Raw genomic sequence first — 24,698 nt, 5'->3', positions numbered from 1 at the left:
ATTTGTCCGATTATTTATATGCTATGATACACTTGATTTCCCTGTATTTGTCGTCCACACAAAAGAGAAACGACTTTTTTGGCCCTTATTCCTTAACGAGCCTCAAACTGAACCATTCTTCTGGTTCTAGCCTTGTAGATAACTCTGTGTCCACACTCCTTACATCTGATGGCATCACTCTTACCTAATGAGAAAGAAGCACCGCACTGAGCACAGTTGTACTTCACACCCAAGGACTTGCTGGTGATGTGACCGTGAGCAGCAGCAGCGATCGACGATGGAGCACTGAAACCCTCTCTTTGCGGCGAGGACATGATGGATGAGATGTGTAGTCGATGGAAAGAAGTATTTGATTTTTTGCGAAGACTTTGTCAACTGGTAGGTGCAACCTGTATGCCGTACCATCGAGAGATTGCATTTATCAACATAGGGAAATCTCCAACCAATACAAGTTTCTTCCTACTTTTTTTGATAAATTTGGAAAGTTTTTCAATGCTATGCGACTCCACTCGCTACATTTGCTCGTGCCACTACGATTCTGCCAAATCGCTGGATAATAACGGAGACTTCTCAGCATCTAGCCATTTAGGTGCGCTATTCTTCTGCCCCAAATGCCAGGATCTCAGATGTGAAGAATGCAGCGAGGTCAGTGTCAAGAGCAAATACTGTACCAGGTGTATGACGGATTATACAGATAATGTTGGTCAAACTCGGTGCCTGCGTAATTGCTTTGAATGCCCATCTTGTTATAGTCCTGTTGATGTGAAGGGTAAAGATGAAGTTGGAGAGGAAGGGAAGGGAAAACGATTTTTCTTTAAATGCGTGTATTGTCCTTTTCAATATCAAACAAAGCTCATTACAAGGCCCTCCTCTTTGGTTCAGATTTTGAAGAGGGAGTCAACAGATCAACATGCTAAGGTGGTTGCAAAATATACTGCAATGTACAAGTTGAACAATAAACCTCAAGGACAGAAGCATACAATTAATAGGCCTGAAACTAAAAGGCTCGAGGCGATGAAAATCAAACAGGTAAATCTTGCTGATGACCAGGAGTTGGAGAAGACGATAGCTGAAAGCGGACCTCTTGATATCATGGGGCCCACGCCGGAACACCTTCTTCAACCAAGGGGGACTCCACTAGCGACTAAAGTTAAGATACGATGCTCTTCATGCCACGAGGAGCTCTTGTCGCCTGTGACAGACATAAAGCTGATAAAGGTCCTTTCGAAACAATATGCCAGTGATATCCTTCCCACATTGACGGCATCTTACACTAGCCAAAGTCCTACATCAGAATCAGATACTGATATTCCATGCTCCCTCAGCATCGTCAACAATCTTCCATCCAGCATAAACGTCGTTATATCTATTTACGGTCGAATACCTGCATCATTAACGAACGACCATGTCGCCATGTCCCTACCCATCTCGAGCGTGAGTATCGGCGGCAAACGAGAGAAGGCAGAAATAATCCAAACGATCCCCACGGTGCTTCTTGGGTCAAACACCAAAGCTTCGCAGGCAGAACAGGTGATGCGTTCTGGAAAGACAGCACAAGAAACAGGCGAAACAGTCGATCAAGGCTCCAATTGGGCCACGATTCCTTTCACACTATCGTTTGAAGAAGGACAAACGCCACCAAAAGCACCCATTCAAGTTCCTTTCCATGTTGAAGTCGAAACAAGACTTCCAGACGCCTGGAAACTGTTATCATCGAAACGTGGTTTACGATACAAGTTCTGGGCCGTTAGCCAGATCCAAAGCTAAAAGTCAAGGACAAGCACACCCGTAACAGCGCTAAGGTGTCGCGTATCTAAAGTTCCAGCATTGGATGGGGGAGGCTGGTCCTCCTCTGGTTGCAATTCTGGTTCGTCGTCTTCAAGAGAAGTATCACCAAACTGATCATAACTCTGCAGTGGTGCCTGTTCTGCTGGCACAACATTGTCAATTCCATCAACAACAGTGGGAGGTTCCTCCAGAAGGCGTACATCATTGGCCCTTATCACTGCTTCTCTGATAAAGAGACGCATGTATTCAGAAGAAAGAGCCACAGTTGAAGCTGTAATTCTGGTATTTGGTTTCTGGAACGAAACATCATGGAAAACACGTGCCACAAGCTCGGGCGGCACTGACATGGTACGGTTGCAAATTCGACTTAAAGGATGGCTGCGTTGTGATGGGTTGAACGCGACTCCGATTATGGAGCGAAAAACCCGGTTTGTGTCAGAAGCCGCCTTGCGTGCTGCCGCTGATCACACGTGACCTCACTAGTATGGCTTGACCCACACCTCCACCTCCACTTTTGATACTTTTACTACTAGCAAACAAGCATGGTGGAAGTAACTCAGGCGGCATCGCCGACCTCTTCGCTTATCAGTTTGATAAAGACCATTTCTGGTGCAGGTCTCTTATCAATACCCTTTGCGTTCTCCACGGACGGCTTAGTCTGTGGCGTCCTCATTATCCTCCTAGCAGGTATTACTTCAGGCTACGGTTTATTTTTGCAGGTCTATGTTTCCAAGTATGTGCCTGCTGGGCATGCTACATTCTTCAACTTGTGTTCTATCACTTATCCAACGCTTAGTGTTGTGTTTGATATTGCCATAGCAACACAGTGTTTTGGCTGTGCTATATCTTACTTGGTGTTGATTGGTGATTTGATGCCCACCATCATTACTTCGGTGCCATATGTTAACCTGGAATACTATAAGCAGTTCTGGATTATTATATCTGCATTCTTGTGCGTTCCACTTTCGCTCCTTAAGAACTTGGACTCGCTTAAATACACATCCGTGCTAGGTCTTGTTGCCATTGGCTACATGGCCCTTCTTGTTGTGGTACACTTTTTGGTTGGTGACGTACCGGATTCTTATAGAGGGGAAATCACTCTTTTCCCACTGTCGGCTACAAAGGTGTTCTCGACGTTTTCCATTGTCGTTTTTGCCTTTACTGGTCACCAGAATATGTTCTCCATCATTAACGAAGCCAGGAACAAGTCGCTTTCTTCACTTAGCACCTTGGTTAACCTTGCCATTACCATCCTGGCTGTGTTGTTCATCATTATTGGCGTGGCTGGTTACTTGACCTTTGGTGATCTCGTCAACGGTAACATCATTTTGCTGTACCCTAGTGCCTTTTCCACTACTGTTGGCAGATTCTCGATAGTCTTCATGGTCGTTTTCTCATTCCCATTGATGATTCATCCAGCAAGAATCTCCGTGAACAACATCTACTTCTGGATTTTGGTTCATGTGCTAGGCAAGACGCTCGAGGAAGAGGGTCACGACAGTGAACATCAAGAGTCTGAGAACCACGATGAGACTAGCCCTCTTATTCCAAGTTCAAAAGCTTACATTGTTCCCTTCCCAGATTCTACATTCTATGGTATCACTGCATTATTGCTCGTGGTAGGGTACACTGCCGCAGTGAGCATAAAATCGTTTGCACTCGTTTTGGCTGTTGTAGGTGCAACAGGTTCAACCGCCATTTCCTTTATCTTGCCCGGTCTCTTCGGATACAAATTAATCGGATCCGAATCTGATGATCCAAATAAGCTCGAACAAACGCTCAAAACCTTGGGATTAGTTCTTTCCGTGTGGGGATTCGCAGTGATGGTTGTTTGTCTCTACTCGAGTTTAGCATTGTGAATGAAGCGCGGTGATATTGATATAAATATATAGATTCATGTCAGTACCTCATGAATGCGGGTTGTGATATCCTGTGCAACTTTTTCAGAGACGTCTTCATCTGTAGTCTCTGGGGTTTCTGTTTCGATGCGCTCACCTTCGCTCTCAACCTCAACCTCTTCATCTGAATCTTCTGCGTCACTTCTGACATCATCGGCGCTATCGCCGTGAATCACCTTATTTAAAACCTTCAAAATAGCGAACATCCAGAGGCAAGTAATTATCTGTAAGCCACCAAGAAGCGCTAAAAACACATTAACGATAGTAGTTGTCCAGCATCTCTTCTGTACGATGCCTGGAATGCACTGACTGTCAAACATTAAGTCCCTGGATTTGACCCAGGCATGGTAGTATAAGTAGTTGTAAACACCATGGCGTAAGACGACCCATGACACGAGGAAAAGAACGAACATCATGTCGCATGAGCGTTGCCAGCCAGAATACTTCAAGACTTTCGCTGTGGACAAGAAAATATCGACCGAATCCATGAGCATTAAAATCATGTTGCCGATTCTATTGTAGTAGTAGTAATAGGAGCCCAAGACGAGAGCCACGGTGATGATGTGGTGGCTGAACATCTGGAAGTGGTCTTTCCGCTTTTTTTCAATATTAAGCACGACAATTTGTTGTAACCAGAAAGCAATCGAGACAAGATAGTACTTCTTGAACAACGAAGGCATCCGGTAATGGGGCCAGCCGATGTATATGTTGTCGAGACTGTGCCAATGGGGCGAATGGCGGTAGATGTAAAGACCAAATGCGAAGGAGAAGCAGTAGTAGGTGACAGCCCAGCTCTGCTCGGCGAACCTCATCTTTGCTTTCTTCGAATGTATGTCACAGACGTGTTTGGCGAATGGAGTGAATGCCCATTGCATAAGGAAGGATCTGAAAAAGGTGAGAAGCACCACCCACGTTACCACATAGTACGCATCGTCAAGACCAATGTCATATATGTTTTGGGAATCCTTTCTCTCGATAAAGTATTGTAGATGGAAGAATTTCTGTGTATAATGTGTGACATTTGGAGCAAACCGTGTGCTTAGGAAATGTGTCAAATGGAGCCCAACAAGAAAGTTCCTCGAGAGGGGGATCTGATTCTTGTCGATGACTTCCTGCCACGAGGAGGAGTATTGGGAAGCCATGGGGACAGGGATTAGGAGATTTTCGTTAAATTGTCAACCAAAATAATAAACCAAGGGTTAAAAAAGCAAGTAGTGCACGAGGATCGCTGATTTTTAGACAAAAGTTGGCGATGGAGGAGAATGAATCGATGGAGGACAAGTTTAGTGAAAACGCGAAGGGTAAATTCTATTCTGAGAAGGGAGCACACACATCCACTCGTGGGGAGCGGGCTATTGCAAATCGCAGACAAAAAAAAAAAAAAAAATCCAACAAGGCCCCCAAAAAAAAAGATGAATGAATATAATTAGAAAAAAAAAAAGTGTTAAACCGTGGGCATTGGCTAGCGTTCTTCCATTGTTCTCAGACTTTTTTTTCGTTTTTGGACGCCAATGTGAAAAGTTTTCAAGATTGTTATGTCAACCTTACGGGGCTTATTTTTTTTTTTTTTTTGTCCTCCACTGCCCCAAGTAGGTACAGCCTTGGGCGGTTTGTATTTGCCCTATAAGGCATTCGACTCACGCCAGGAATGTACAGAGACCAACTTTATCCATAGTTGGCTGTAGGAACATCGGAGCCCTGCGCAGCGATAGGCTCGCCTGGAGCTGTAAGGCTGGACAGTTAAATGATGTGATAATTAGAGTTCTCATGGGTGTTTAGCGACTAAGTAGCATTTGTTGGAGTGCTTTTCTGACCTGATTTTCGTTGTAGCGATCCCACGAGATGTATAGGTTGATCATCTCTTGCATTGCCTCTACCATCTCGTCTAGGTTGACGTGCGAGTAGTTGAAAAAGTTCATGAAGCGGTCTATCTTCACAGTATCTTCATCTAGCCTCAGATCTGGTAAGTTCCCGCCAGAAGTGCTTTGAATGTCCACTTCGCCCCCAGCATTGAGTGTCATGAGATCATCTAGATGCATGGCGGATGATTTTTCGTCATTCGACTGGCTGCCCACAGGCCCGCCGGCGCTTCTAATTGCATTAAGGTTTTTCTTTAGAACCACCGTGATGTAAATAGCCGCCATGGCAATCACATGGGGTGGGAATAGGAGGTGTAAGTCTGTAATGTAGCTATCGTTGATGAGAGACCACAGATGTTGTAGTTCATCGTCAGTAAGACTAAAACCGAAATGTCCACTGTTTTCCCGTAGAAAGTCTCGTATTTGTAGAAGCAGCTTATATGGATGATGAAGGAGAAGGTACAGTTCCATCTCTTCTATAAGGTAGAACTCGAATTCAGCCAATTTCGTCACATCATGGGGAATATACTCTGGCCAGAGGTTTCGAGCTTCCAGAACAATCAATCGTAGATGCTGTGGGCACTCTTCTATCTTGCAAGCCACGTATAAACACGTTGTAACAAGCAAGTAAGCGTTTACTTCCTTCAACAGCACCCTAGTAAGGAACCTGAAAAGGTACACTTCTGCAGATGCCAATGCAATTTGACGAACGTTAAGTCGTCTTCCAAGCTTCACAACCAACGTGTGAAGATATATCCTCATGTTCACGTCGTAGACAACTTGTGGGTTCTCTTTGATCAAGCCACCCTGGACCATCTTCTTCTCTAGTAGCACCAATTTCCTTCTGCTCTCCATGAGACCTTCACGAGTTAGCTGCCATTTGGTTCTTTGTGAGGACGACCAGTAATCAGCAGACATGACTGGGATTTATATGTGTTGATTGCGTTGATGGTTGATGATCTATGTTAACTAGGTGACCAATAGTGAGAAATATGTGCGCTCTCGGTATTGGTGCTGACCTACCGGGATCGCAACTCACGGCACGGAAAACGCCAATGACAGCGAAATGCGAGTGGAAGTAAGAGGAAAAGGGATTCTGGATTCTTTCTAGCATGAATTCTATGTAATTGTATAGTCTTACGATTAGTTTTACTTGGTGAGGATGTACACGGTGAAGATAACAGTACTATCTATGCTTTGAAAGACATAGAAAGCATCTAGTATCTTCCTTGACCAAAGCCCTCTATTGTAGTCTGACTGCTTCCCCATTATGTAGTAGAAGTCTCTTTACATCTCCCCACATTCCTCTATTATGACTTCTTCTGTAGGCAGATCATTCTTGGTTCTCGTCTGATTAAGCTCGTCAACTATCTTGAAACCCTCAATTACTCTCCCAAACACAACATGCTTACCATCTAAATGGGAAGCATCTTTTGTGCAAATGAAAAACTGACATCCGTTAGTGTTTGGGCCTGAGTTGGCCATAGATACACTGTACTTCTTATGATCATACGGGAAGCCTTCATCATCGAAAGTACTCAGACCATAAATAGTCAATGATCCAGTTCCATTTCCACGTTCAAAATCACCTCCTTGAATCATAAAATCCTTGATTATTCGGTGCATTTTGCACCCTTTATAACCCACTGGTCTGCCATTGCGACGGTACTCACCAGTACAAAACTGCCTGAAATTTTCAGTGGTTCTGCTTGTTAGAAGAAATCTTCAACACCAAATCAAAGCTTATACATACCTCGGAAGCTTATCTTGATAGAGCTCGATCTTTACTCTGCCAAGTGACGATCCTAAATGTTAGTCATGAAACTCAATGCACTGGAAAAGTCAAACATACCGCCTCGAGCAATCTGCAATTAGTAAAATGCCTACCTCATATTAAGCAATTGCAACACATACATCTAGGAATACAACTGGATTGGTCATGTTGTTGGTAACCTCTACTAATGGCTTAACAGTGTAGTGGTCATTGCACCAGTACATCTCTTCCCCATATCTTCAATTGGCCTGGCTACATTTCACCTACTACAGAGTAAGTAATCTCCTCATGGCTCCTCCACCTCCACAGAAAAACTACCATACCGCTGCTCCGGATACGGCTACAGCCATTGACCGTACTCACGGAGACTTCCCAGTTGCTGGAGATTCGGATGAGGAGAACTACTTCAAGACGCACAAAGAGCCTTCTTACTTGCCTGAGATTGAAGAACAAACTAGGAAGTTTGTGAAGTACCATGCCGAGACAACAGGTAAGAGAATTGCTCTTGTTACATCTGGTGGAACGACTGTGCCGTTGGAAAACAATACGGTTCGTTTTATAGACAACTTTAGTGCTGGTACTAGAGGTGCTACTTCTGCCGAGTACTTCTTAGAGAATGGATATGCGGTTATCTTTTTGCATAGAGAGTTTTCTTTGCTTCCATACTCCAGACATTACAGTCATACGACGAATTGTTTCTTGGACTATATGATCGAGAAGGACAACAGGGTTGAGATCAACCCGGAATTCGCAGACGAGATGCTCGTGGTGTTGAGGAAATACCAGGATGCCCAGAAGAGCAATTCCTTGTTCTTGGTTCCTTTCACTACTGTGAATCAGTATTTGCATACCTTGAAATCCATGTCTACGATCTTGCAGACTTTGCAGACCAAGGCATTGTTTTATCTCGCAGCTGCAGTGTCTGATTTCTTTTTACCTTCATCAAGAATGCCCCAGCACAAGATCCAAGCTCAGCCAAGTGGGAAGCTTGTAGTTGACTTGGAGCAAGTGCCAAAGTTCTTGAGAAGATTGGTGGACTCTTGGGCTCCACAGGCAATGATTGTGTCTTTCAAGTTGGAGACAGACAATTCTATTTTGCTCAAGAAAGCAAGTGATGCATTATCTCGTTACCAACACCAGCTTGTGATTGGAAACTTGTTGCAATCAAGAAAGAGCGAGGTGGTGATTGTGACTCCCGACGGTCAACAAGACTGGATCAAGTTGTCTGACGAGGATAAGAAGAAGAACGTGGAGATTGAGTCGCTAATTATACCTGCGGTGAAAGAGAAGCATGACGATTGGGTGAACGAATGGGAACATAAAAGCAAGAAAGCAAAGCATGAGTGATCGTATATACAATTTATTATTATAGATGCTCATTACAAGAAAGATACACCCACGCCGTATTGGATGCCCTTACGTATTTGGTCATTTGCGTGTGCAAGGATAGGCAAGCCAAAGTTCAACTCAAAGCGTGCCATAGGATGGTTGTATAGTATTCCAAACCCGGCACTAAGCGAATAGCCCTTTGAGAAGAGCGTAAGCAAATCTTTCGTACTGTTCTGGGAGTTGAGCGATGCCAACTTACCAAAGTTTAAATAGTTTATAATTTTAAAGTTGGTATCCTCTGGAGTCTTGGGTATGTGACTTAGCAAGGAGATACCACCGTTGAAGAAACAGTCTCCTCCGACAGAGGAGTTCTGGTCTTTAGGACCTAGTCCATTGAGCAGAAATGAGCGAACGTCATTTGGACCTCCAATATGGAAACGGTCAAGAATGTTTGTTTTCAGTTGGTTACCGTTGAGAAGCAAACCAGCCTTGTTTGTGAAGATGAGCGAGTGATTTTTTCCTAAACCAACAGCCAGCTGGCCCTCCCATTGAAATTTGGTGAAACGGACATTGTTGAAGCCGAACAACCCGCTATATTCGATACCGAGCTTTGCAAGATTTCCACAAGTTGGCCCAGTACGATTGTTTCTTGTATCATAAGTGGCACCCACGGTGACAGAAGATTTGAATGTGTCTTTCAGCTGTGTCAACACCTCCAACGACCTGGAGCCGTGATTACTGAGAGCACGCCATGAGTTCTCGAACGCCACGTCAAAATTGAGTTTCGAATCGTATCGAGTATTGATTCTTGTGATGAGACCTTTAGTTTGAACGCTACTCTGTATCCACTCGAGCTTTCTTGTGTTAATGAACGCCAGAGTATCCCATAAGTAGTCGGCACGGTTGAAAACTGGCTGCGAATAGTTCAAAAGGTACGACGATGGCGTCTTCGTACCGGTAATAGCATCAAATACAAGACTCTCGGCTCCTCCAAAAAGGTTCTTGAGCTGGAATTGGATATACCCATCACCTTCACCGTTACCAATGTTGGTTCCTGTCTTTGCAAAGAAACGTTTCTGAGGTACAACATTAAACACAGGTACCATATCCACTGTTAGTGGTGTTTTGTTACTCCATATCTGTTTTGGAAGCTGATGCAATCCTATCATGGAATCTTGTAGAACATCGTGTTTCATAAACAGTCTATGAACTTGCTCTAGGCCATCCAAGAAGTCAGCCAAACTCATGACGTTTCCTTTAAGAAGAGGACTTAGCTGAGTTTGCAAGAACGAGTCTCTAAAGTTCTGAGAGTTTGTGACTTGGACATTACGCAATTTCACTGGAATGGTAGAGTTCTCTTTGAAGAGGTCCTCGAGGTAGCTTCTGCTTTGGTCCATCATCATCTGCTGTTTGGACGCCATGAGCTTTTGGAGCGCTTTTTCTTCTGCTGTTAGATTAAGCTCCTTCTCTTCATCGGCACCAACCGATATTCTATCAATCATAGACTCCTCATGATCTAGAGACATGGTTGAGTGGTGGAGGTGAGTTCGAAAAAGTTGATAAAAGCGCTTGTGCGGCTATCCGCGTGTACACAGAAGTTCACAATAGACAACATGGAAGAGACAAAGAGGGAGTACGTTAGAGAGGCTTTTAGAGGATAAGTGTTACGGGTTGATAAGTTGACGGCGGAATGTTCATCGCATTTTTTTATACTCAATCTGGAGGAGATATGGCAACTTGTGGGACATTCTGGTACTGATGGGCCAAACTAGCCGGGCTGAGAAAGTCACCGCTCGGTAGTTGGATTCCCAGGGCGTTACCATTACCTGCCTGTCTTTCCTTTTCATCTTCTTCGACAAGTGACCTAATACACTCTTTACCTGATTCTGTTTGGAAGTGTCTCCTAAGCGCATCAGCTCTAGCAAATTTTCTACCACATCCGTATGGAGTTCCATCCTTTAATAAACCTTTGCACTGGAACTTTTTCTCACCGGAATGGAGGTCTTCGTGACGTTTCCTGTCATGTTGTCTGGCAAAAGCCTTACCACAAACACTGCAAGTGAATGGTCGCTCATCAGTATGCGTTCTTAAATGAGACTTTAAATTGTACGGTCTTGTAAATCTCTTGTCACATAAATGACACGCGTAAAGCGAAGGGTGTTTCTGTGTTCTTCTTGCAGATTGGGTGGTCAGGGCAAGCTCTAACATCTTCTCACGAGAGGACACTGCATTCTCTCCGGTATCGGCAGACTCATCATCATCAATCTCTTCACTTGAATAGCCCGAGTTATTTGGAGACCGCAGCCTGGAATGAGTCTTGATAGAATGAGCCTTCTGACGCCCACGCTTGACATTTTGGAATTCCTCGGGCTTCAAAAGACCGTTGGGGTCATTCTCCGACATTGGACTCGTCGGCGTCGCTTGAGGACTCGTGTATGATGGGCTGGAAAGATTGCCATGCAGATTTGGCTTTAGACTATTGCCAGTGGAGGCATTTTGGGCGGGTGAATTCTGAGCTGAGGAGTTGTGGGACGAGTTACTGAATAACGAAGGTGTCTTGGCTGCGACAACATCAGGAGCCTGGTGGATGGAAATCTTCACTTCCCTTTGTTCATATCCTTGCTGTGGTCCAGCACCAGGACGAATGTTCTCGTTGTAGTTCATGAGATTGTTTTCTGTGAGTCTATCATATTGGTTTTCGTAGGAGGTATCATTGCAGTTAATTTGAGGAACCGGCATGTACTGTGGATTGTTAACCGGCTGGTTGATTGACTGCTGAAGCTGCTGTAGATGGTGAGACAGCTGGGGTATCGATGGTTGCATGGACATGTTGTACAAGTTTGTGGAGGAGATGGACTCACCCAAAAAAATCTCTGAATCGAAGGAGTTTCCATTTCCATGGCCATTTCCGTTTGCAGCTGGGTCTAGATAGCCAGAGTTGGCAAGATTTTGAGGCTTCATATCAGAATAGGCGTCGCTAAAGTGGGACATGGCGTCTTGGTAAGGAGAACCTGGGTTCAGGGAATACTCTGAATATAAAGAATGGGAGGAGTAAGTATCCGGACTCCGAGGATTTAGGTACGACGACTGAGGTACGTTATTCGGAGAGAGTAAGTCCAGGGCAGCTTGTGCCGAGCTCAAGTTGACGTTTAGGGAAGGGGGAATATCAAGACCGGAAGGGCTAGGATGTAGGGAGCTGGTGACGCCATTATCCTGTGACAAGTTTATGTTAATATTCTGCACGAAGGAGTCTTGCTGATTATATTTTGACTGATGAGGATTGGCGTTAGTAACCATGACTGGAGAGTCAGCCAACATGTTAGCATTTGTAGAGCCGTTACCGGTGCCGAACATGTCTTTGGAAAGTACAGAGGTCGGGGAAGCGATATTCAAGGAGGAGTCGAAATGAGGGGGCGACAAGTTGAGCATGTCGTAGAGCTCCTCCTCTTCCCTTTTCACGACGTTCAGGGACATGATGGGGAAATATTAAGGAAAGTAGGTATTTGCGCTTGTATTCGATATTTCTTGAAAACGGGTAGGGGAGATTTGGTCACGTGATCTTGTAGAAAGGAAAGAACAGGGAATGCTGTTTTCTAAAAGGCAAGCTGAAGAAGACCTTTGGGGATGCGGGGTAGCTTAGGGTAAGTCGAGAGCAGCAGAAACCGATGAGCAAATGGTAGGTGTACTGACTTTGGAAAAAAGCGTTGGTTGTGTTTGGTTTTGGAAGGTGATGTCGATTAAAAAAAAAAAAAAAAAAAAAAAAAAAAGCCGAAAGTCTCACCAAGAAGTAACGCTGGGTCCCCGATTATATGGAGTACAACATGCGGGAGGGAGTGTGGATAAGTGAGGGAAGGCTTAGAGGGGGGGACCACAGACAAGGCGATTCATTCACCTGACGGCTGCGAGCGAAAACAAGTATAGCAATCAGTATACGGTACCTCACCACGGCAAATCACAAAAGCAGTGAGAAAAGTTCTTGGAGTGGTAGTGCAGCGGCTGAGACAGGGTGGGTGGGTACTCGAAATGGGTAGCTGGGGGGGCAGACAGTGCGGAGTGGAAACGGTTCTTTTTTTAGTGGTAGAGCTTGGCTGTCAAAAGACTGTGATAATCCCGGAAAAATGGAGGCACTCAGTAACTGCGGCGAAAATAAAAAAAAATGACAGGGGGTAGCCGTTCGTTGGTTCCTGATACCGAGAAAGGGTGAGCCCAATGAAGTCGAGTTACTACTCGGGGATCTCAGGACAGCCGCGGCACATTGTCGTTGTAAGCCGGCGAGCAGCGTCACCATTCTTGAAGATGGCTGTTGCAAGGTGAGTGTTGCTGCTGGTTTTATTTTTAGATAGATTTGTCCATCATATGCTTATGTCAAGCCTGGTATTGTCCTTTCTGCCGTGAAAAAAAAGATTAACAATATACTGGTTGTTTGGTCACTCTTCATCAGGCATCACTCAGACAGTTCAGGTTATCGCAAAAAGCCTCTCGTGCACCGAGGCAGTGCTGCGCGTGGTGGGCTAGTTTGGAAAACGGTGCTGGGGGACGCAGTGGGCAGCCGTTTACACTTCCATTTCTTTCAATTTTATGTCCACCACAACGTGCCACACGTCCGGTGCAAAAGTCTTGACTTTTTCCAAATGGACGGCCGTGCCGCCAAAGAAGGTTTCGAGTTCTTGCAGAAGTTGGGAAAAATCGTTTTTGTGGACATTTTCATGAACATGGATTAATCGGGCTATGCGCTTTTCCTCAGCGTTTTCGCACCCACTGTCGGTTCCTTCCTCGAGTTTTTTCACAACCTCCCAGCCTTGCTTCAGCAGGGGCAAAAGACCAAGGTTGTAGTGTGAAATACGTAAACCAAGACCAAAAAGTCGTTCTACTGAATGCTCGTTACTTTCGTGGAACACAAAAGCCTTGACGCCATTAGCCACGTTCTCCTGGTAAATGTTCACGTCAAATGGCTCCCCCACCCTGATAAGCGTATGTTTGCAGCCATTCTTTCTAAGCCCGCGTAGGAGGCCCTCGATGGACCATGGATTAAGCTCCCAGCAAAACACGGTCGCTCCATTGGTCAAGTATGAAAGGGTAAAGTAGCCAATACCGCCGTATAAATCCACCACATTATGCCCGTCTAGCTTCGTGTAACTATCGAGAAGCCGTTTCTTCTCAGTGATGTTACCTCGAGAGAACATAGTGTACCTCGGCGCCCATTCCTGACAAATGCCGTTCTGTGTCACCGTGCACCAAAAAGCCTCTTTGAAGTCTGCCGGCATGGGATCCTCGAATCGGGCTTCGTTGGGATCAGGGCCAAAGTCTCCATATAGCGGCACAAGATTAAAGGGTCTTCGCATGACATCGGTTTCGATGATGGGCTGGTTGACCGCATAGTGTGTGTAGCCAGTGAAGAATTTCTCCAGTAGATGCTTAAATAATTTGTCTCTGCCGTTCTCTTCAAAGTATTGTTTCCACCTTGGTGTACTGAACAGTCCTCCTTGGAAGAGTACCATAGGAGGGTACAAGGACCATTTCTTAGGCACCGTCTCTAGCAAGTCAGACTTGTCATAACCTATAACGTCTGCCACTATTCCTTGCAAGCCGACAAGCCTAGTCACAGCTTCCAGTTCATCCTCAACAACGTCTATCTTATTCGTATCGTACTCCTTGAGAAGCACCCTCATCTCAGATAAGGAGCCTGTGGAAAACAAGCATGAAACGCCATCATGAGACTGGATCCTTCGAGATTTATCAAACACTCCTCCATCTTCAAGCACCGTCTTTATCTCCTTGATCAACCGTGGCTCCCTGACTAGGATCTTGGTGCCCATACTATACTAGCACTACTTGACTATAAGCGCCATAGTGTAGGTTTGTTCGCGTCGCGGAACAGTGCCCAATACGTCCCAGGCACCCAAGGCAAAAAGAAGCCGAAGGAGAGGTCTTTCATAAGAAGTTGTTTACTGGAGAAATATAAAACTGACCTTTTTACATTCCCTAATTCCTTTTGTTTCTCCTATTCGTTGTTGCCTTGGCGGTGTGAGAATTGGTCTACGGTTGTCGATTAGCGAACGCACCAAGGAAAAAAAAAAAAAAAAAAAAAAAACTTTTAAAATCTGAGACTTACTTATTTTTCTCGAACACTTTTCAGCTCCTGAAACCCGAAACCTACCCCAATTTGCCATTGGACAATAGCCACTTATAGGCACTCTGAAATACGTCCAATTGAAGAAAAGCTCCCGATCCAGTGTCGCTTACCTCCCTTTCATTTCCTATCAGAGCCGATTCGGCATAAATCAATAATAGTTACCCCAAGAATTTCCACCCCAACCGAAAAGTACCAATAACCTACAACGCAACGATGGCAGAAGAACAGCAGCAACAAACGCCTCCAGCTTCGGCGCCAGAACCCGTTGTCGAGGATAAAGCTCTACCACAGCAGTCGCCTGAAGAACAACCGAAAGAACAGTCAGAATCGCCGAATGCGTCGACGCCCAATAGCCAAAAACAACAACCACAACGCCCTGAGTATAACGCTGCCAGCGCCACGAATGGTGGTAGAGAAATCTCCAAGAAGATTCTATATGTTGGGGGATTGAGTAAATCGGTGGAGGAGACCGAACTCAAGGACTTGTTTGACGCCAACGAGGTATTTTCCGTGAAGATCTTGAACGACAAGAACAAGCCCGACCTAAACTATGCTTTCATCGAATTTCACGACGAAAATGGCGCCGAGAAGGGCTTGACGTCCATGAACGGGAAAATCGTTCACGATAATGAACTTAAAATCAACTACGCGTTCCAGTCTGCTACCTTTTCCACAGCTCAGAACTCTGAGGAACCAGTCTACAACATCTTCGTCGGCGACTTGTCTCCTGAGGTTGATGACGAAGCCTTGCATAAATGTTTCTCCGTGTTCAACTCGCTAAAGCTGGCACACGTTATGTGGGACATGCAGACATCAAGATCTAGAGGCTACGGGTTCGTCACTTTCACTTCTTTGTCGGACGCAGAATTAGCATTGCTGACAATGAACGGTAGAATGCTCAGTGGGAGAAATATCAGATGTAACTGGGCCAGTCATAAACAGAATACCAGAGGCGGTCACCCACATGCCAATAACGGTATGCGTCATAACAACAACCCCAACAACTACAACAATTACAACAACCACAATAGAGGTCCACGTCCGTTCCCCAGAGGATACAGCAATCCTAATGGTATCATTGGTAACGGAAACGGCCACAGCAACGGCCACATGGGCGGCGGCTTCGAGCCAGCTCCATTCCCCATGGCTCTGCCCCAAGTCTCCGATGGTTCACCCATGTTTGCTGCCCCGGGCATCAACGGAGCTGTCATGTCACCCCAATCTTACGATATCGTATTGAGACAGACGCCCTCGTGGCAGACGACAGTATATTTGGGCAACATTGCTCACTTTACTCAACAAGACGATCTTATTCCTTTGCTACAAAACTTTGGATTCATTGTTGATTTCAAGTTCCATCCAGATAAAGGGTGTGCTTTCGTCAAATACGACACTCACGAAAGAGCTGCTCTAGCCATTGTACAGTTGACTGGATTTGCTGTGAATGGTAGAGCTTTAAAATGTGGATGGGGTAAAAGTCGAGGACCAGCGCAAGGTCAGTATCAAGGTTTCAATCGTAATGGCCCACCAATGTACCAAAGACGATAAATAAGTCAATCCAACATTCCCAGCAGGTCTTTATCTATTTTTTTAATTCTCTTTTCCCATTTATTTCTCCTTGTTCATTTAAGTTTGCAACTTCCGCCGTACAGAACTCTTTTCTGGTTCGCATACTATACCTTCCTACAAGTTCTTCCATATTGCCATAAGAGAAAAATTCTTTTTGGTCATAATCCAAGTGCGCTGCAAACATACTTCTTCCCATTGGTCAAATATCCCAGCTTCTTTAGCGTCGAGCTCCAGAACCATAAGTCTTACCACTCTCGGTGAATACAGCCTACTTTAAAGCTTCCGCTTGTCCCATATCTTGAACCCATCTGCGCCTGCGATAGAGACTTGCCATTCATCCTTGGTGTTGCCTCTTCTCGCACGTTCCATCAAGATATACAACTTCAGTCACCCAGCAGTGTTCCAATCTTCTGCTGTATGAGCAAAAGTATCAGACTTGTGTTTACCGTTACCATTTTACTTTGTCTAATCTCCCCGCTCTTCGCCATCGACAAGTTGTCTTACCAGCACTTTATCGAAACTTACGTTCCTGGGAAGATCTCCCTTTTATCGTCCTTTGCCAAAAGAAACAAAGGTGCCACCACTGCCATAGCCATAGTATTAGCCTCGGTTGCTATATTTTACCCACTGCTATTCAACGTCCCTCAGCTATTTAATAAAGTACTCGGCTCAATGAACTCCAACTACAGATTCCTTTCCTCCACTGGCTTTGGCAATCGCTTTGGTGGCTCCGGTACATCTTCCAACTCACGAGAATCCCGTTTCGCTATGAAGAACGGTGGTGAGTTGGGAGGCATAAGCAATGATGGAAACACTTGCTTCATGAACTCGGTTATTCAATCTTTGGCTTCCTCCAAGCAGTTGATGCAGTTTATAGATAGAAACATCAACAGCGAAACACAGCTTATGGTGGATGCTAACGTACCTGTTTCTAGGATGAGTCAGCTACGCACAAATTTGGTCTTCACGAGAGCCCTCAAGAAGATTTTGAATGACGTGAACGGCGCCTATGGCTCAAGAGGAAAGGAATTCAGCACAAGACCATTGCTCCACAAGATGCCCAATGGACCCAAGCAAAACTTCTTTACAGGATATAATCAGGAAGATGCTCAGGAGTTCTATCAGCTTGTGATGAGAATTGTGGAGAAAGAATATAAGAGTATTTCGACATCGAGAGAAGCCACACCAGAACCTGAATCTGAGGGTGAACAAAAAGATGATCTGAAGAAGTATGTCGATGCTAGATTACTTTCAAATTTGACATTTGGATGTGAGAAGCTCGGCAAACTCGGTAATGTATTTGTTCCTGCTCATCAGGTCGATCCTAATATTCCTGATAGCGAAGGTAAAGTTCTCCCTCTTGAACTTGTCACCCCTGTCGATGGTGTTTCAGCTGAACGTATTGGATGTCTCACCTGCGGAGAGGTTGGTGGTATTCGTTATTCAGTCTTGAGTGGATTGAGTTTGAACTTGCCTTATAATGCCTCCAACTATAGCAATTTCACCTTGCACCAACTCCTCAACGAATGGAGTAAGCCCGAGATGATTGATGAAGTTAATTGTAACAGATGCGGCTTAATACAAACGAAAGCATTCCTTTCAGACAGCATGAACAAAAACGCAAACGAACGGTTAGCTGCTGACTTCCAAAAACGTATTGGTGAGATTGATAATGAGCTCGCCAAAGATCACATTGCTGATGAAGTTTTTGAACGTCTCACGACAAAGAGCATGATTAGAAAAACTACCAAAACCAAGCAGGCCCTCTTGAGTAGGCCGCCACCTTTACTTTGCATTCACATCAACAGATCTGTTTTTGACCCAAGGACGTATATGATTGTCAAGAACTCCAAGACTGTCAGATTTCCTCTCAAGCTCGATCTTAATCCTTACATTGCTGAACCTAAAGATATCAATATGGATGCCAGACTTCCTTTCAGAAAACAAGATTCCTCAACAAGTAACGGAACAGTTGAATCTCCCGAATCCGATGAAGACTCGGAACTTGAAGAGCCAAACGCCGAGGGTCCTTTCTCTGGCAACCGTGATCTTCTTTACAATCTTAAAGCTGTTATATCCCATTATGGAACTCATAACTATGGTCATTACATTTGTTACAGAAAGTACCGTGGAACATGGTGGAGAATCAGTGATGAGTCCGTGTATGTTGTTAACGAGGGTGATGTTTTGAACTCTCAGGGCACATTCATGTTGTTCTATGAATGGGATGACGGTGAGGTCGAGAACTTGCAGCAGCTTGAGGAAGAGGAAAGTGAAAAGGAGTCTATAGTGTCAGCTGACGCAGAAAAGGCAAAGGCAAATGAATCCGATGATGACGACGTCCTGGTGTCTCTGTCCGACGAAGATGATGACAGCAATGTTATGGATGAAGTCAAGATCACCAAGTCCAACTCGAACGCATCAGCTACCAGCGAGGGTCCCGTCGAAGCTGTCAAGCCTACAGAGGAGGTGCATCCATTACAGGATGAATATCGTTTAGGGGAGGAAAGAGCCTTCCATGTTTGATAACATTAATATTATATAGATCCATAATAGTACACCCACGCATAATGTATGCGCGATGCTCATCGTAAAATCCAAGCATAACTACATCTCATACTTATGGCCAAGAAACCCAAGAATAAGCAAGTCGTTGGTAAAGGACTTAAAGGAGCACTTCTGAAGCATTTCATCAATGAGCAATTGAAGCAGAATCGCCAGCAGGCTGCCAAGGAAGCCATCACGAAGAAAGCAGACAAAGAGAAGTCTATCAAAAGTGGAAAAAGTAAAGGTTCAAAGAAACAGCAGCATAATATAAAAGCTCTAATACCTTTTGAGCGTCACGAAACTCTTCTTCTTATTGGAGAAGGTGATTTCTCTTTCGCGAGCTCGATCATCAAGGGTCAACAGATTGAACCAAAGAACTTGATAGCTACAAGCTTCGACTCCAAAGAAGAAGTCCTTACGAAGTATCCTGGGGCTGAAGAACATATACAGTTCCTTATAGATGAGGGAGTCAATGTGCTACATCAAGTTGATGCCACAAACATTCCGTTTACCATGAAGCTCGTTAATGCCAACCGTAAACGGACCTCTGTGAAGCTATTCAACCCATACAAGAAGCTTAACCATATCATGTTCAATTTTCCACACACGGGAAGAGGTATGAAGGACGTTGATAGAAACGTCAGAGACCATCAGAAGTTAGTGTTGGCTTACTTTAAGAGTGCCAATGATCTTCTTTCCATGGTAAACCAAGAAGCGACAAACGATCTTGGTGGCTACGGTGAGTCCCAAAATGAGACCAAAGCTGATGTTATTCTCTCCTTATTTGAGGGAGAACCATACATTTCATGGGGAGTTAAAGCTCTAGCTAGAAGTGAAGGGCTTCTGGTAAACCAGTCAGGAAAATTCGAGTGGGCAGCATTTGAAGGCTACCATCACAAAAGGACAAATGGTATACGAGACACGACGAAGCCTGCTGCTGAGCGTGATGCAAGAATTTATATTTTTGATACAACCAACCAGGCTCCTACTAAGAACAAGGGCAACAAGGGCAACAAGGGCAAAGCAAAGGCCAAGAATGAGAGCGATAGTGATGATGATTAAGCAGGGAAAACTCTCACACAGTCATCAATCAGGAATACTTCATGTGTGAGCGGATCCATCAACTGGTTGTTCCTGACTAACTCTAGTGCAAGTGTACCGGTCATCGCTACCATCTTCTTGGATGGACTGAGCAACTTTTCAAACGGATAGATATTACCATTAGGGAGCTTGAATGGGTTGTTCAAAATGCTTGTAAGTAACTGTGCATATGGAAGGTTCAGACTTAGATGGAATAGCTCAGGTGAACAAACCGGACATTGGTTGATCTTCTTTAAAAGCTTGTAGTAGTAGTTAGGTCCTCGAAGTGATAAGTCACGCCAGCTGCTTACTTCTAGTACCTCTTGTTTGTGCGTTTTGAAAATTGTGTTTTCGTCATTGCAATAACATGATTTGGTCTTGAGACTTGAGAGACCAGCCGATAAAAGAACCAACAAAGGATAAGTCTTAGGGATGCCGTAGATCTTCGTGAAGTCCTCTGTAAAACATTTCGATAAACCTCGCCAGCGCTCTTCAGACATTACTGCGTTGTACTTTGCGTATCTTGCTGACAACTCCCGGTCGGGTTCATACGAGGCGCCCAGGAAGGAGTCAAGGCACATCGAAACGTAGACGAGTGGAGCACCCACCTCTGTTAAACGTTTATGATTCTTTTCAAAGTTGATTAGGTCATCTTCCAGGTAGTTCTTGATGTTTCCATATGGCGCAAGGTATGCCTTACAGTAGGAGATTGCCTCAGGTGCTTGTCCGCTTTCGATCATTGACAAGTACTTGCAATAGTGGATTTCAAACTGAAGATTGGAGCTCAATTTCTTTAATGCATTCTTGTTGTCGTTGTACCAAGCAGCGATTAGGTCCAAATCATGATCTATATTGATTGACAAGAAGACCTTGTTAAAGCTCTCATAGACGTCATGGTCAACCAATTTCGTAATATCATATTCAAATGTCGGAGCCAAGCTTTTCATAAGCTCGCTGCCCAAATTCTTATCCTTTCTAGTATTGGACTTCAATAAGTAATCAATGATCAAGAGGTTTGTCTCTCCTCTGTACCAATTTATGAGCTTTTCGCTATGCAAGTCAAGTAGTTTATCATCTTCATCAATATGCTTATCCTCGTTTCCTGAAGAATGGTTATCAAGCGTAAAGTTCTTCAATTCGCTCAAATGCTTAGCTCGGGTGGTCAAGCGCTCTCTATAGTCCTCGTCCGTTTGGATAGCCAGTTTGAGTTTCTTCTGGTAGGTCTCAAAGTTCCTTATTAGTTTCCGAACCGTAGCAAGCTTTTGCTCTTTGGTCAAACCTGGATTCTTCTTGATGGCACTTATCTCTTCAGTCACCTGTTTCCTCAGCTTCTCCACAAGTTTCTGGATCGTCTTGAAATTCTTCTTGATCAACTCTGAAGGCACCGCAAACTGGACCTGCCGCGTTTGGACACTAAAGTTGACTGTTGGTTCACTCATTTTGGTGCTGATGAGGAACAATTACGTCGGCAATCCGTGGCTTTCTGGTGGTACGCCTTGAATAGTGTGGTTCCCGAGTCCGCTCCTTGTCACTTACACACAGTGCGAGCCAGGCCGTTATCAGCGCACCTTGGAGCAGGCCTATGTGCGAGGGTAGAGGAAGTAAATATGATACTGAAAAAAAAAAACCTACTTTAAGTTAACATGCTCGAATTTAAATGCAAGCTAGTCTGTATGGACTAGGTCTTCTAATAAGATAATGTGCACTAGACTTCTTCCTCGTCTTCCACAACAAATCTGCTTGAGCCCTCACCCAAAACGCTATCAGGAAGCGACTCGTCGAGCTCGTATGAATCAGATGCTTCGTACTCGGGAACGATTGAATATGCAAATTTGGTGAACCCTGCAAAAGCAAGAGACTTGCCCACAAATGATCTGCCATTGTTGACGACGTTCTTACGGCCCTTCCTGCCAAGCATGAGTATAAATATCACCATCACCATGGCCATGAATATAATGGCACCGTAGAGTCTATGCGTCTCTAGGTACCATTTCAGTTCTGACGGATGCGAGGCATACTCATACTCGTAATCGAAGATCGGGTATTTCGTGCCAGGAACCTCACGGGTATATAATGGTCTTGGGAAAGAGCCAGCCGGCTCGGCACCAAAGTGGAAAGCATTCTCTCTCGGCGTGTAGAAATATCCGGGTCTTTTAACCAAATGGTCTTTTTTGCCAGTCTTCTCGATGGTATAGTTGTTGAACGCCTGAATGTACTCGTCGTTAGCGTAGAGAAGAGCTCTTCCCAAAGTCCATGAAAACGACAGGCCACCCATTTTTTCAATGAGCTGAAGCGACTTGAATTTGTCATCTTTTTCTTTATCATCGATACCAATACGAGGGAAGCCTAGACCAACGTGCAAGAAATTAAGAATCCAGGAAGACTTAAAACAAAGCTGTGCAAGCTCATCTTCACGTATCCTTTCCTTCTTCTCACGAAGGTTGTTTCTCTCGATCATTTCCTTAAAAGAGCGAGAGCACCATTGAGATGTGGCAGTATACATCTTAACATAATCATACTTTTCAGACTCGCTTCGTGGTATTTTGCCATATGACGACAAGGCGTTTATGGCATCCCAATAACCACTGACACCGATAAAATGGTTCACGTCAAAATCAAATGCTGGAATGAGTTCGCTAAGCAAGCACGAACTTACTTTACCAGTTTCACCGAGCTTGAAGCAGCTCTTTGGGTTGCCAGCGTGATGAGTGGCGGTCTCTAGAACTGGGAAAATTGACGTCAAGCATTCATTGAAGTTAGAACCTCCAGTAAAGTCAATATAGTTATGGTTTATAAGTTCCTTCGTTGTATAGCCCTTGGGCAAGCATGGGTCCGAAAGAGGAGTTCCGAAATAATTAGTCTCCTCAGGAATATTGTTCTCTTTCTTGTAGTTTTCGACCAAAATCGAGCGGAACTTGTTTTGAGCTTGAAACATACCAAAGCCCAAAAAGGAGTCCGAAAAGACATTAAATTCTTTGATCTCAGGAGCGTGGAAGTCCCCTACAACCTCTTTATCTGAGTCCTTCTCCTTTTTCTTGAGTTTAGGTAGCATACCGAGCGACAAACGGTACAAGTTATTCTCGTGTTCTTTTGATTCAGTCGAGTTTGGCTGGAACACCACTTGGGTCGAAGCTCCACCCATATCTAGAAGTCCGTAGGTATTATGTTCTTTGCCGTGAGCGTGCTCTTCAGGCCAGTCGAAAGCACCGATTAAATAATTGATTGAAAGCCAACCATACAAGCCCTCTGTATCCCCGTCAATGATATTAACGTGAGACTTACACTGGGGCACGTAAAAGTCTGAATTCGTTTGAAAATAGTCACAAACATTGTCTAATATAGGCAGTTGTTCCTTCGGCGGAAGAAGCCTCATGCCAGCAGTAGCATGTAAAAAGATCGGTGTTCTATGATGTTCAGATTTCGGAACAATAGCACTAGCGTAAGCAAGGAGGTATCGAAGGTGACGTTTGCCGACCTTCTGTGGGCTCTGGTTGAATGAAGAAAGCCCAGGCAGTATCTTCTTATGCCACTGCTTATCCAGGTATATAGAAGGGAAGGTAACGTCCTTAAGACCACCCTCCAGATCTTCTCCCTCGCTATCAGAATCCTTTTCTCCCAAGGTTGACTCATGAACCAAGTTGACTTTCGGGCTGCTCTGCAAATCAACGCCAGCTTCAAGGGCGTGCTTCGGATTCAACCAGTTATACACATAAACCCTTGAACCTTTCGAACCAGCGTCTATCATGACCACGTAGTCATAAGGAATCTTATCCTTGGACAAAACCGGTCCCGGTTTCAACGTCTTCTTCTTTTTCCGCTTATCAAGCCCCATGGTGTCGCAATCGGATAGTCGATAGGGCGCATTTGAGCATGTCAAAGTACATACTATAGGAAGGCTGAAGCATCCGCGAGTGTGTGATACCCGATGCACCTGTGAAAAAGGGGGCCCCCAAGTCCAAGAAAAATGACAAATTCGAAAATGATCCAAATGGAAAAATTTATCCATTCTTTGGCTTCCCCAGATCAAGTGGAATTTGGACTATGTAGTGGCTTTTACTGTCTGTCCAGGCACATGGCCCGCCTTAAGTGAAGGACATAAAGCTTCCACCATTTAGTTGATTTTCTTGAAACTGAAGAAAGGAGGGCTTTCTTGGAAGTTTTCTTGGTGAAGGTAACGCAATAAAATAGAATTTTTCTTTGGATTTTAATGTTAGGGCAGGTTCTTGTTGGTTTCCTCTTTCCATAATACAGGGTAATTAGCGAAATGGCTGCGAAACTAACAAAGAGACCCAACAACCTCCAAATCTGACGAATATCCTGATTACAGAAATACAAAAAAAAAGACAACAATTGGGACATTTTACCAAATTCTGGAATCCAAATTGGATGGTCCAAAAACTCGACAAAATGATAAATTAGACTTACGAGTGATCATCGCTGGTAGATTAGCCAGGGCACAGAATGGGTCCATTTACCAGAGCCAAAAGTCTTCGTGCATCGAGATACGTGAAGCCAGATTCTTCTTCACCATCATCCGGCGTTTAGCGCTTCTTAAAAGCCACTACAGAACTACCTACAGTAGTACAGTGAGTGGTATGATTTTTCAGTCTCCCCACAAAATCTGTATACCGAATATGGCATGGACCGTGCACCCCAGAAGCTTGTAAGGAAGCTCAGACCACGGGTGATTTGCCAAAATAATAGTAGCTTTCTATGACGTT

General features: G+C 44.5%; 13 protein-coding genes across 13 annotated transcripts; 5 read left to right on the top strand and 8 right to left on the bottom strand. All coding sequences in view use genetic code 12, as the record gives it.

Annotated features, from left to right (window-relative positions):
* Positions 1-939: 939 nt before the first annotated feature.
* Positions 940-1,767, top strand: CXQ85_002594 (uncharacterized protein; the record flags this gene model as incomplete). The annotated part of the gene is made up of 1 exon (XM_025486260.1): positions 940-1,767. One exon carries the CDS (start codon positions 940-942, stop codon positions 1,765-1,767), a length of 828 nt encoding a protein of 275 aa, XP_025343810.1.
* A 563-nt stretch (positions 1,768-2,330) lies between these two features.
* AVT7 (Avt7p) lies at positions 2,331-3,647 on the top strand (the record flags this gene model as incomplete). Its single annotated transcript, XM_025486259.1, has 1 exon — positions 2,331-3,647. The coding sequence occupies one exon, from the start codon at positions 2,331-2,333 to the stop codon at positions 3,645-3,647; it is 1,317 nt and encodes a 438-aa protein (XP_025343809.1).
* A 35-nt stretch (positions 3,648-3,682) lies between these two features.
* LAC1 (Lac1p) lies at positions 3,683-4,828 on the bottom strand (the record flags this gene model as incomplete). Its single annotated transcript, XM_025486258.1, has 1 exon — positions 3,683-4,828. One exon carries the CDS (start codon positions 4,826-4,828, stop codon positions 3,683-3,685), a length of 1,146 nt encoding a protein of 381 aa, XP_025343808.1.
* Positions 4,829-5,461: 633 nt separating this feature from the next.
* Positions 5,462-6,463, bottom strand: SSN8 (cyclin-dependent protein serine/threonine kinase regulator; the record flags this gene model as incomplete). The annotated part of the gene is made up of 1 exon (XM_025486257.1): positions 5,462-6,463. One exon carries the CDS (start codon positions 6,461-6,463, stop codon positions 5,462-5,464), a length of 1,002 nt encoding a protein of 333 aa, XP_025343807.1.
* A 369-nt stretch (positions 6,464-6,832) lies between these two features.
* On the bottom strand, positions 6,833-7,171 carry CXQ85_002590 (uncharacterized protein; the record flags this gene model as incomplete). The annotated part of the gene is made up of 1 exon (XM_025486256.1): positions 6,833-7,171. One exon carries the CDS (start codon positions 7,169-7,171, stop codon positions 6,833-6,835), a length of 339 nt encoding a protein of 112 aa, XP_025343806.1.
* A 436-nt stretch (positions 7,172-7,607) lies between these two features.
* Positions 7,608-8,666, top strand: CXQ85_002589 (phosphopantothenate--cysteine ligase; the record flags this gene model as incomplete). The annotated part of the gene is made up of 1 exon (XM_025486255.1): positions 7,608-8,666. The coding sequence occupies one exon, from the start codon at positions 7,608-7,610 to the stop codon at positions 8,664-8,666; it is 1,059 nt and encodes a 352-aa protein (XP_025343805.1).
* Positions 8,667-8,698: 32 nt separating this feature from the next.
* SAM50 (SAM complex subunit) lies at positions 8,699-10,174 on the bottom strand (the record flags this gene model as incomplete). Its single annotated transcript, XM_025486254.1, has 1 exon — positions 8,699-10,174. The coding sequence occupies one exon, from the start codon at positions 10,172-10,174 to the stop codon at positions 8,699-8,701; it is 1,476 nt and encodes a 491-aa protein (XP_025343804.1).
* Positions 10,175-10,361: 187 nt separating this feature from the next.
* On the bottom strand, positions 10,362-12,122 carry CRZ1 (DNA-binding transcription factor; the record flags this gene model as incomplete). The annotated part of the gene is made up of 1 exon (XM_025486253.1): positions 10,362-12,122. One exon carries the CDS (start codon positions 12,120-12,122, stop codon positions 10,362-10,364), a length of 1,761 nt encoding a protein of 586 aa, XP_025343803.1.
* A 1,079-nt stretch (positions 12,123-13,201) lies between these two features.
* TRM12 (Trm12p) lies at positions 13,202-14,464 on the bottom strand (the record flags this gene model as incomplete). The annotated part of the gene is made up of 1 exon (XM_025486252.1): positions 13,202-14,464. The coding sequence occupies one exon, from the start codon at positions 14,462-14,464 to the stop codon at positions 13,202-13,204; it is 1,263 nt and encodes a 420-aa protein (XP_025343802.1).
* A 530-nt stretch (positions 14,465-14,994) lies between these two features.
* CXQ85_002585 (uncharacterized protein) lies at positions 14,995-18,876 on the top strand (the record flags this gene model as incomplete). Its single annotated transcript, XM_025486251.1, has 2 exons — positions 14,995-16,313; positions 16,674-18,876. 2 exons carry the CDS (start codon positions 14,995-14,997, stop codon positions 18,874-18,876), a joined length of 3,522 nt encoding a protein of 1,173 aa, XP_025343801.1.
* Positions 18,877-18,972: 96 nt separating this feature from the next.
* CXQ85_002584 (25S rRNA (uracil2634-N3)-methyltransferase) lies at positions 18,973-19,959 on the top strand (the record flags this gene model as incomplete). Its single annotated transcript, XM_025486250.1, has 1 exon — positions 18,973-19,959. The coding sequence occupies one exon, from the start codon at positions 18,973-18,975 to the stop codon at positions 19,957-19,959; it is 987 nt and encodes a 328-aa protein (XP_025343800.1).
* Positions 19,960-19,983: 24 nt separating this feature from the next.
* Positions 19,984-21,416, bottom strand: CXQ85_002583 (glucose-induced degradation complex subunit; the record flags this gene model as incomplete). The annotated part of the gene is made up of 2 exons (XM_025486249.1): positions 19,984-19,996; positions 20,041-21,416. The coding sequence occupies 2 exons, from the start codon at positions 21,414-21,416 to the stop codon at positions 19,984-19,986; spliced, it is 1,389 nt and encodes a 462-aa protein (XP_025343799.1).
* A 266-nt stretch (positions 21,417-21,682) lies between these two features.
* CXQ85_002582 (uncharacterized protein) lies at positions 21,683-23,809 on the bottom strand (the record flags this gene model as incomplete). The annotated part of the gene is made up of 1 exon (XM_025486248.1): positions 21,683-23,809. One exon carries the CDS (start codon positions 23,807-23,809, stop codon positions 21,683-21,685), a length of 2,127 nt encoding a protein of 708 aa, XP_025343798.1.
* Positions 23,810-24,698: the final 889 nt, after the last annotated feature.

This window comes from Candidozyma haemuli (assembly GCF_002926055.2).
Source record: "Candidozyma haemuli strain B11899 chromosome Unknown D_2014730914, whole genome shotgun sequence".
Taxonomy (NCBI): domain Eukaryota; kingdom Fungi; phylum Ascomycota; class Pichiomycetes; order Serinales; family Metschnikowiaceae; genus Candidozyma; species Candidozyma haemuli.
The sequence above is the reverse complement of the archived record's forward strand: the minus strand, read 5'-3'. Positions and strand labels throughout refer to the sequence as shown.